This window comes from Mixia osmundae (genome assembly GCF_000708205.1).
Source record: "Mixia osmundae IAM 14324 unplaced genomic scaffold scaffold_14, whole genome shotgun sequence".
Classification (NCBI taxonomy): Eukaryota; Fungi; Basidiomycota; class Mixiomycetes; order Mixiales; family Mixiaceae; genus Mixia; species Mixia osmundae.
Genome location: NW_014575550.1, coordinates 223766 through 233701, shown reverse-complemented (window position 1 = coordinate 233701; position 9936 = coordinate 223766). Strand labels below are relative to the sequence as shown.

General features: G+C 56.3%; 4 protein-coding genes across 4 annotated transcripts; 2 read left to right on the top strand and 2 right to left on the bottom strand.

Moving 5' to 3' along the window:
• Positions 1-1643: 1643 nt before the first annotated feature.
• Positions 1644-3548, top strand: L969DRAFT_97276 (uncharacterized protein; the record flags this gene model as incomplete). Its single annotated transcript, XM_014709616.1, has 3 exons — positions 1644-2671; positions 2729-2850; positions 2908-3548. 3 exons carry the CDS (start codon positions 1644-1646, stop codon positions 3546-3548), a joined length of 1791 nt encoding a protein of 596 aa, XP_014565102.1.
• A 45-nt stretch (positions 3549-3593) lies between these two features.
• L969DRAFT_80024 (uncharacterized protein) lies at positions 3594-4716 on the bottom strand (the record flags this gene model as incomplete). The annotated part of the gene is made up of 2 exons (XM_014709615.1): positions 3594-3941; positions 3988-4716. 2 exons carry the CDS (start codon positions 4714-4716, stop codon positions 3594-3596), a joined length of 1077 nt encoding a protein of 358 aa, XP_014565101.1.
• Positions 4717-4977: 261 nt separating this feature from the next.
• Positions 4978-8226, top strand: L969DRAFT_90876 (uncharacterized protein). The gene is made up of 4 exons (XM_014709614.1): positions 4978-5067; positions 5221-6788; positions 6842-7720; positions 7774-8226. The coding sequence occupies exons 2-4, from the start codon at positions 5347-5349 to the stop codon at positions 7781-7783; spliced, it is 2331 nt and encodes a 776-aa protein (XP_014565100.1). The 5' UTR covers positions 4978-5067; positions 5221-5346; the 3' UTR covers positions 7784-8226.
• On the bottom strand, positions 8058-9838 carry L969DRAFT_97272 (uncharacterized protein; the record flags this gene model as incomplete). The annotated part of the gene is made up of 2 exons (XM_014709613.1): positions 8058-8894; positions 8942-9838. The coding sequence occupies 2 exons, from the start codon at positions 9836-9838 to the stop codon at positions 8058-8060; spliced, it is 1734 nt and encodes a 577-aa protein (XP_014565099.1).
• Positions 9839-9936: the final 98 nt, after the last annotated feature.

Genomic DNA, 9936 nt, shown 5'->3' with positions numbered 1-9936 from the left:
TTCTGTGCTGGCTGTTTTGTATCGCCGATCTGACCCGTCAATCTAACTGGATTCTTTTCTCACAGCATGCCGATGACAATCCAATCGCCTTCGATGGGCNGATCGAGATAGCCGGCACGGCCGGGCGCTTCACGCGCCATCGAGTAGATCCGCCGTAGGAGGAGTAGAACCGGTCTTGGAGACGCTCCTCGAGCTCTGCATGGGCGAGTATGCGGTCCCGCAGTCTGGTTCCAGATTCGGGCTCAATCTGCTGGTAGTCTTAACCGTCTGGAATCGTCTGGACGCTGCGTATGAGGTATAGGACACGGCTCGAGATCTGTGAAAACTGTTGATCCGTCATCGCGCAGACGTGCTGATACAGGCGAGCATGACTAAGACGGCAGACGGTCTGTGTGCGTGACACGCCACGTGCTCGCATGAGGCTGCTCGTCTGCCTGAGGTATACGCGGAAGCCTCCTCGCNGCCGATTTGCCAGAAGACGTCGGACGAGGTGCANTGCNTCNGATTTCCTGATGCTGTNAATGAGCATGCGCCTTTATAGATGCAGCCAAGAACGAGGATGCGGCTGGATTGTATCGCGTTGAGCACACTGCAGGAGGAAGAGNAGGGCAAGCGACGCACGCTTGTCACGTCGCTCCGTGAGGTTACGAGGCTTCCGCTCGGCTGCGAGCGCCCGTGCAAGCTTTGAAGACCGGCTCTGGGCTGTCCGCGGCAAGGCAATATCAGTGTGATGAGCTGCTGGCGCCGTCACTGTTCTCGGCGCATAGCTCCAGGCATGCTGAGATGGTGCTTTCTAGTTCTCTGCATTCTGCATGGTTCAGCTTGTCCTGCTGCCAGACTCATCGAAAGCTGCTCACTCGGCGATGCTACGACCAGAAGCTCTTCGTCGGATTCTTCGACGGTCATGCAGCCTGCTGGGATCGTTGCTCGCAACAGCCTCGTCACGAGACACAAGTCACGATCTNCACGAGTCTGATTTGGCTTGCCGGCAGGCTCTTCCAGCAGCAGTCAGCTCGCGATCTGAGGCAGATACGCGTTTTGCGGCTGACAGAGCCAGACACGGACGGGCAGGATATCTGCTTCAGACGATTGTTTTGAGATCAGACGTTTTCAGTTGATCAGTCAGAGTCAGCGGAATGTGACACAGCAGTCGGCGAGGCGCTCGCATCAGAATTCCCTTCGTCGTAAGTATGAAGAAGCTGCTGCGCATATCCGTTATTGTCAGTCGCAGCAAGGGTAAGGGCCAAGCTATGGAAAGTCATGCGAAGTCATCTGCCTGCATCTGCATTGTACTGATCAGAAAAAGATTGGCAAAGGGGGTCGCTGGCCGCTAGTTTGACTAGCAATCGCGCTTTGCTATTTTACCTGACAACGATGACGTGTCAGTCTATATGGCAATCGACACGTGTCAGCAATAAATGCCGGCAGTGGACGCGCCTATTGACATGCACAAACTGACTTGACACGCCGGCGACGAGGTGATTCGGCATGGCATCTGCCCGGCGGTGAGACGGTCTTGGTCCTTCCATTGATAGCACTGCAGAGCGTCGGGGCATTGGCCGTTGGTCCGGCACACGAGGAGGGTGCCTAAGTGAGGCCGACGACGGAGGAAGAGCTCAAGAGAGACAACAAATTGGCCCACCATGTCAACATTCGATATCTGGGGCTCGGCAGATCCCTTCAATGCGAGTATGCCCGTCAACAGCACTGCCTCCAATAGCACCTTACCCGGAAGCAATGCCACTTCGATCATAGACCCGGATCAGCCTGCTGCATCGCTCAATGACACCACCACCCCAGACGGGGATCCTAGTCTGGGCGGCCTGCTTGGCTTGGGCAACGACAGCGTCCTCAACCAATACTCTGCAGCCGACTTCTTCATCGGACTCGCTATCACACTCGGCGCCTCTGTGCTCAACGCCGCAGGCCTGAACCTCACCAAGCTCGACCACGTCCGCAATGACATGCTACCGAGAGACAAACGGAGGCCGGACTGGCAAAGGCCGCTCTGGTGGTGTGGACTGATAGCCTACATCCTCTCGCAGCTCGTGGGGAGTACGCTCGCTCTCGCCTACCTCCGAGCGGAATATGTCGCCCCTCTGGGTTCTGCCTCGCTCATCTTCAACTTCATCTTTGCTTCCATCCTCGTAGGCACCAAAATCACCAAACTCGACATCATCGGCACGGTCACCATCGTCGTCGGTGTCGTCGGCGTCGTCGCCTTTGGCAACATACGCAAGACGAGCGAGGACCCAGAGGCGAACCTCGATCTCGATAGTCTCAAGGCGCTCTGGGCGAGACCGTCCTGGCTTGTCTATCTTGTCTGCCTCGAAGCGATCACGATCGTGCTCTTCTGGGCAGCAGGCATCACAGACGACGTGCTCCACGAGAGGGAAGAGATTGGTGATAAGCATGAGCTCGAGACAGATGGGGATGACCGTGCGATAGCCGCCATGCAAGCAGCGGCGAGAGCGAGAGCTTCGGTACCGGATACCAGTCTAGTAGCTACACTCCATCAACGACAGACACATTTGCGCAGTACGCTCACTCGCAAAGGAATCAGATGGAGCCAGTCGCGCTCAGATGTCATCGTCAAGAAGCTCGCAGGGAGCATGTGGGCAGTCTCCGGAGGACTGCTCGCCGGTCAGTCTCTCGTCTTTGCCAAATCCACGTACGTCTTTCCTCCCTGCTCAATGGACCTCGCTGATCAGAGCCACCCATCCGAAAGTGTCAAGTTGGTGACCAATGCAATGAACTCGACCAACGGCAGCCAGTTCAGCTTCCTGACCATCATCATCGCTGTCTTATTACTCGTCACTGCCGTCGTCCAAGTCTACTGTCTCAATAAGGGTAAGCTGCTCCATCAGCGACGCACGATGAACCTTTCTGATGGGCGTGTGCTTGCAGGACTGAAAGCATATGACAGTACACTCGTGGTGCCCATCTTCTTTGCCGTCTATACTGCCTCGGGCTTCATCAACAGTCTCATCTACCTCAACGAGACGGGCGTCTACAAAGTCTGGGTCTTCACGTGTATCTGGCTTTCCATGCTCGTCCTCGTCATCGGCGTCGGCATCTTATCAAGCAAAAAGCCGGAAACAACGCTAAAGCCGACAGTCGAAGACGACGAGGAAGAAATGCTGAGAACCGACGGGATACCCAAAGATGCGATACCCCTCACACGCAAAGCTTTCACCAGCGTCAAGTCGACAATGTCTTATCTCGGCGAGACGGCGCGCAATACGACTGCAAACGTCAGAGATCGACAGCTCCTGCCAGGCAAAAGCAACGGATACATACAGACACCAGAGCCAGAAGAGACTGTCTGGGATTCTCGGGACTTATCAGACTCGGACGATGAGCACTCTGGTGGCGACAAAGCATGGCAGCCTTCTAAAAACGCACTGCGCCGGACGTACGACGATGTCAAGCCGGGTGAAGAAGAATTTGGCTCCTTCGTCCATCAAGATCAGCTGCTCAACGAGAGTGCCGAACGAGACTCGCTGGATGGCCTAGACGGCGAGGACGAGCCGCGGCGTCCGTCGTAACCCAGCATGGACCGTGTTGTATCTATGTATGCATCTAGACACGCATCACTTATCATACTCTTCAAAGCTACTATGTCCAGTCTGTGAAGCATGCTGACGAGCCTCCTTCTCGCCTACCAGACCCGTGAAGCATTGACCGCATCGAAGAGTGAAATTTGCTACATCTGTAAAGTACTTCTTGTCGCGCAAGTCCTTGGCCAGCTCGGCGGCAGCGGCCAAGACCCATTCGTCTCGCAAGTCAAACATTGTCGTGTCAAAGCTGAGATCGTAAGGGAAGCGTGAAATCTCCGTTGACGGCTCGATGGGTGTGAATGTCACTGCGTCAAAGTGCAGGCCGCCATAGATGAGGATGATTCTTTGCTCGTACCCTCGATCTTCCCCGAATCGATGCATCTACCTGGGATCAGCCAGGCCACACACGAGAGCAGCGGAAACTGACTTGTCCGGTCTGGATATCGACAGCCACGACCTCGACTTTGACAGCATCGCTGATGGCGAGGGCATCGATCGCGCCGCCCCAGCTTTTGGGCAGGCTTATCTTGCGCGCGTACTCTTCTCGGGTACATCCCAAAGTGGCCTCGTCAAACTTGGCAGGATCTGCCATGATCGTATTGGCTACAAGCGCTCGCAGCTCGCTTGCTGCTCCCGGCTGAGTGGGACGTAAAGTCATGTTCAGAGCATGGAAGAAGCAGGCATTATCATCCGGTGCGACGCGTAAGACAAGCCAGCCGCTCTGTGCGGGTACATATACGGAAGCTGCGATGTCTTTCCGCACGCGCTTCGCTCGCCTCTCGTCAGATTTCCCCGCTGGCAGCGCTTCTGGTCGACCTCGAGCAGGCGGAACGGTAGGCAGCGCAGCAGATGTCGCTCTAGTTGGCGATCTTCGTCCCGGGCCTGCCAAGCTCGGCACTTGCGCTCCTGCTGTCTCGGACGTAGATTCGCCCGACACAATCAGGGCCTCCCCATTCACGATGCCCAGACTGCTGAGGGGCCGTGAAGCGTCGTCGAGTGCTAGAGCTCGAGGAGGATAGCCGAACCTGACAGATAGGCCTGGAAGTGCTAGACCAGCCTTTTCCAGTATCGCATCGAGCAAGTCCTTGAGCGTTGCAGCATCGTCCAAGGCGAGCGTGTGAACACCTCGGGGCGTTCGCAAGCGAAGTACCGGCATCTTATAGCGGGGGCGGGCGTGCGTGCGTGCGGCGTCCCTTCTTTTTTTTCTTTTGACGACATGATCGGAAGAGAAGTCAAAATCGCGTCGCTCGATCGCGTCGCGTCACTCTTCTTCGCTCGAAAAGGCACGGTGCGCCGCTTTGAATAGACTGCATACGTAGAGGCGCGAAGGTCCCCAGGCGCTGCTTCGCTTTCGACATCGCACGCACCGCTTGGCGAACAAAACACGGTACTAGGGCAGTCGCCTTTGTCCGCTCGTCTCGTACTGCCACGCATCATTGACATCACACTGCACGACCAGTACCATCGCGTCGGCGCAGCAGGAACTCTGGCAGGGTCATAGGCTTAGGTATGCATGTCTCGACTTCTCAAGCAACCGTCACTGACTATGTCATCATTTGCTTCTGCTCTGCGATCTGCCTATTGCACATTGTCAACAATCCATCCACATTGTTGATCTGCTCAACCCCCTGGATCCTGCGTTGGCATGCGCCTCGAACAGGGCAGAGAACCAACCCACACTCTTTTCAAACCGTCTTGACACAACAGCGACAGCGAGGCTGGACCTTTGCTATACGCCTATACCCTCTGCATCCGCATCCAGACACACTCGAGCACTCATCGCAATATGCCCTCGCGCAAGCAAGTCAACCGCAACCGGGTTGCTTTGTTGATCTGCACTGCTCTAGTCGGCGTTGCTCAGGCCGGCAGTGGCCCTTTCGTCATCCCGCTGCACCAAAACCTGGCTCGGCAAAGCTCAGATGCTTTTGTCAATCCGTTTACGGACAACAATGGCGATGTTATTTTGCCAGCCGTCGATGCTGCTTCCCTCTCAAATCTGAGCGGTGTCATGGCAAGCAAGTGGCACGGCCGCAACATCAGTGCGCCAGAAGTTACCAACGCGACCGCGCAAAGCATATCAGTCAGCAAGGCCGAGCTCAGTCAGTCTGGCCTCGTCGTCAACGCAGTCAAAGAATTGGTCTCTGTCGGCCCTAACCGGACGCTGATCAGCTCCTCCGGCGAAAGTGTTGGCAAATACAATCAGACTGTGACGTGGTCTAACGGCACGCAACACCTCAACGTCACCTGGACCCCTCCAACGGCGCAGATCAAATCCAATAACAATGCGACCATTGCGAGCAATACGTCGTTGCCCACCAATTCTACCATGCCGAGCAATTCGAGCACAACGAGCAACACTACGTCGACGTCGAGCGCTGCCAACAATCACACCACGGCGATCAATGTGACCAGCGCAAGTAACACGACCCATCACGCCAATCACACGGTCGCGATCAACACGACCAGTATTCACAACACATCCAGTCCCACTGCGGGCAATGTGACCACGCTGGCTAATGAGACCGTCAGCAGATCGCTTCACAAGGCCAACCTTTCGCAAGCAGCGAATGCAGGCCCGTCCGGAGCAGTCAAAGCATCCGATCTGCCCGATGTCAATAGCTCGATTCCTGGACCTGCTGGCAAGCTCATTCACGATGCTGCAAATAGCATTTCGGGCGCACTCAAGTCTGTCGGCTTGTCGAAGCGGCAGGACGAGGAGGATGATGGTGATGCTGACTCGTATGATCCGGACGAGGACTCCGATGACGACGACGATGAAAGCGAACAGTCTATCTATAAACGCGCCGCCAGACGACACAAAAAGCATGCAGCAAGGGCGCACGCGCACAAGCATTCACACAAGTCAAACCGATCGCCTGTGGTCGCGAGGAAAGTGTCAGCAAAACACCGAAAGACACAGCGCAAGACCTCGCAGAAAAAGTCCAAGTCGAGCAAGCACAAGGCTACCGTGATCGCGGCGAACAAGGCAGGCGCATCAGCGACCAAGAAGGGCGATACGACGGCTACGAAGAAGTCGTCCGCGTCTAGTACCAAGAAGACAAGCTCGGGCTCGTCGGCATCGCACGCGGTGACTGCAAGCAAGACGCGCAGTAACACGGTGATGCAGCTACAGGACGTCGTCGGTGGATCGGCAAATTATGACATGTCCTACTATGGCATTGTTCAGATCGGCACGCCGCCTCAGCTATTTACCGTTCAATTCGACACGTAGGTCTTCGTTGGCTCGTGAATGCACCGTGCTGATGCAGCTATGCTGACAGAGGATCGGCTGATCTGTGGGTCATGTCGAGCGCCTGCGGCAGCGGCTGTCCATCCGGCAGCAAATATGCTGCAGCCAAATCGTCGACTGGCGCATCCCTGAAGAAGACCTTCTCGATCGCATACAATGACGGCACCTCCACGACCGGCACATGGATGTCAGACGCGGTCGCAGTTGCAGGCATATCGCACAGCGCGCAAGCCTTCGGCGCAGTCTCTTCGCTCGATGGTGACTTTAGCTCCGGACCCGGCGTTGGTCTGCTCGGCCTTGGCTTCGAAGCCCTATCGACCGGCAACATGGTGCCGTGGATGCAGAACGTTATCGCTGCCCATCAGCTATCCAGCAACATTTTTGCAATGGCGCTCGGGCGGACAAAGTCAGGCACGCAGTCATCAATGACTGTCGGCGGCGTGGATCCTTCTAAATTCTCTGGATCGATCAGCTACGTCAACGTTGCCGGCAATTCTGGTTTCTGGACTGTACGACTACCCAAGATCACAGCCACGACCAGCGCGAAGAAGGTCGGAGGTAGCTACAGTGTACTGGCAGTCATCGACTCGGGTACGACGCTCATCCTTGCTCCCGCCGATCAAGCGCGCGCATTCTGGGCGGCCGTACCAGGATCGGCGCCGGTAGCAGGCGCAGCCGGCTACTACTCGTACCCATGCTCTACAAAGGTAGCAGCAAGCTTCCAATTTGCGGTCGGCGCCGCGATAACAGTCGCGGAGAGCGACATGCAATTTGCCACCATCAACGGCAAATGTGTTGGCTCCATTGTCGGCAGCGCATCGCTTGATACCTGGATCCTGGGCGCAGCTTTCATGCGGTCTGCTTATACCGTCTTTGATGTCTCAAATTCGAGAGTGGGCTTCGCCACACCGTAAGTCTGATGTGGCCTGCAACACAAATCAATGCTAACTTTTGCTCGAGCAGAACGTATTAAAACCGAAGCAAAAACTCATGACATCATCAGCATACTGTACACTGGCGCTAGCCAACGCGCATCGATTACGACCTCTGCACGCAAAGGGCCAATATGGGGGAAACCAACGAGTTCGCACTTTCTTGAGCCCACCGACTTCACTCGTCGACTTTCTTATCGCACTTCGCCGTCGTTAGCTGTTGCTCGCGGCTGATAATGCATGGACATTTCAGTACATCGCGTGACAAGTACATCGCGTGACAAGAAATGGAGGTAACGAGATCATTCGGACGTATCACAGGATTCGATCAGGCGATGCAGTCAGGCTGAGTCGCTTGGCAGCCTTGCGCGTGAGGTTGATTGATCTGGCGAACATCGATGCCGAACGAGTGAGATGAGGATTGGCTACGGTGGCGCTATGCAAGGTAGCATTGTCCTGAACGGCCAATGCAGGTTCTGGTCCTCTGTGAGCATCGAGTGATTGACCTGCACCTGAGCTGCCGAGCAGTCGATGCGCGTCAGAGCCACCTGTAGCGTTGCGACGATGCGTAGGTGGAGAAGTGAGCCTCGTGATGCGCTGAGCGCGGGCTACGCGTTCGGACTCGAGACGACGCTCTTGGAACGTACGCTCAGCAGTCCATTCCTCCTTCGTGACTGGCCGCTCGTCGCGCCATGCGCGCACTGGCATCTCTTTGGCCGCCTGGCTGACCTCGCCACGACCAAAGCGAGGTGGATTGAAAGGTGAAGCAAGCAACGAGGTATCCAGATGATAGACGGCTCGGGCTTGTCCGGCGGCAAACGAGCTGTCTGAGGCACGAGCGACGTGACCTTGAGTGTTAACGTCGTCCGGTGCGTGAGGCCCCGGTGACGTTGAGGCGGGAGGTGATCGTGGGCATTTCGGCTTGCCATCAATATTGATGAGACGGCCACCGATGAGTGTGCATCCGGGGTCATCGCTGCGTGTGGCCTCGTAGCGAACGAGTGCGTCGTGATCGTTGTCCTGCGTCTGGTGCGTGCGGAAGAACTCGTAAGACGTAGAAGTGCCGTGACTCGAGAGCGAAGTGGTGCTGCCGTGATGACTGGCCTGCAGAGAGTGGATTTCCGGCGAACGTCTTGCATGAAGGATAGCAATCTGGATAACAACATGAGCTGCCACCTTGATGCACGGCTCACACATACCTTGGCAGGTTCAAAGTCAACGAGCTGCTCTAGATCCGCAGACGTCTGGTGCGTCGAGAGTGAGCCGCCGACAGAGAGTGAGCGCGTGACAGATGCGCCCGCGCCATCGTCAAGGAGTGAGGTCGTGTTCTGGGCCTGCTGTCCGGACAGATGTACTTCGCCTGTCGGTGAGGCTCGAGTTGCAGCGAGATTGGCCAACCAGCGGATGTGGCTCGTCGGATCGCCAGTGACAGTAGTTTCGTGGTCTTCGACGTCATCCGAAGAAGCCGAGATGCGACCAGGGAGAATCGACGGTGCAGGCGACAGAGAACCGCCTTGGATACGATGAGCAATATGGGGCGGCAGCAGCAAACCCAATCCAACCCGCTGGCCAACCGGCAGCGTATCCGTGATCTGATGCTCGGCAGCATTGCACCCAGACGTGGCGACATCACCTGATTGAGAAACGTCGTGAGCGTCGGGCTCAAGTGTGATCTTTGGCGTAGCAGCCTCGAGCCGAGGCGTGGCTTGATCCGACTCACCTGGCCCAGAAAAGGGCTCTCCATCGTCGTTCAGCTGTGCGAGAGAGCTGAGATTGATCGGTAGGCTGAAGCTCTTTGGAACAAAGACTGGACTAGCAAAGTTTGTGCTGGTGCGGAGGATCGAAGTGGGCGGCGACGCGAAGTGCTCGTCGAGGTTCGGGCCGGAGTCTGCTGACGCTGTGCCCTCATTGACTGCACGACCACCGACGTAGCTTGGCGGAGTGTGTGGAGCAGGAGTCGCAGAATTGACTGCTATGTCATGTGACGATGTTGAAATCTGCTGTGAAGGCACGGACAATCCGAACAGCTCGGATGTACTCCCTTGGGACTTGCGAAGGACGAGAGAAGTCAGTGACGGTCTCTTGAGTAGGCCCATTGTTTGCCTTGCTGTCTAATGAGTGTGTGTCTGCAGGGGGAACGCTGACGTTGAAAGCAAGGTCATGTCTACGTTGCTTGACGCGCCGAGAGAAGCCT

Bases quoted from the DNA above. Each gene is read 5' to 3' on its own strand.
- L969DRAFT_90876 (XM_014709614.1), top strand. From the start codon at position 5,347: ATGCCCTCGCGCAAGCAAGTCAACCGCAACCGGGTTGCTTTGTTGATC. The intron at 6,789-6,841 runs GTAGGTCTTCGT...CTATGCTGACAG, and splicing joins TTTACCGTTCAATTCGACAC to AGGATCGGCTGATCTGTGGG.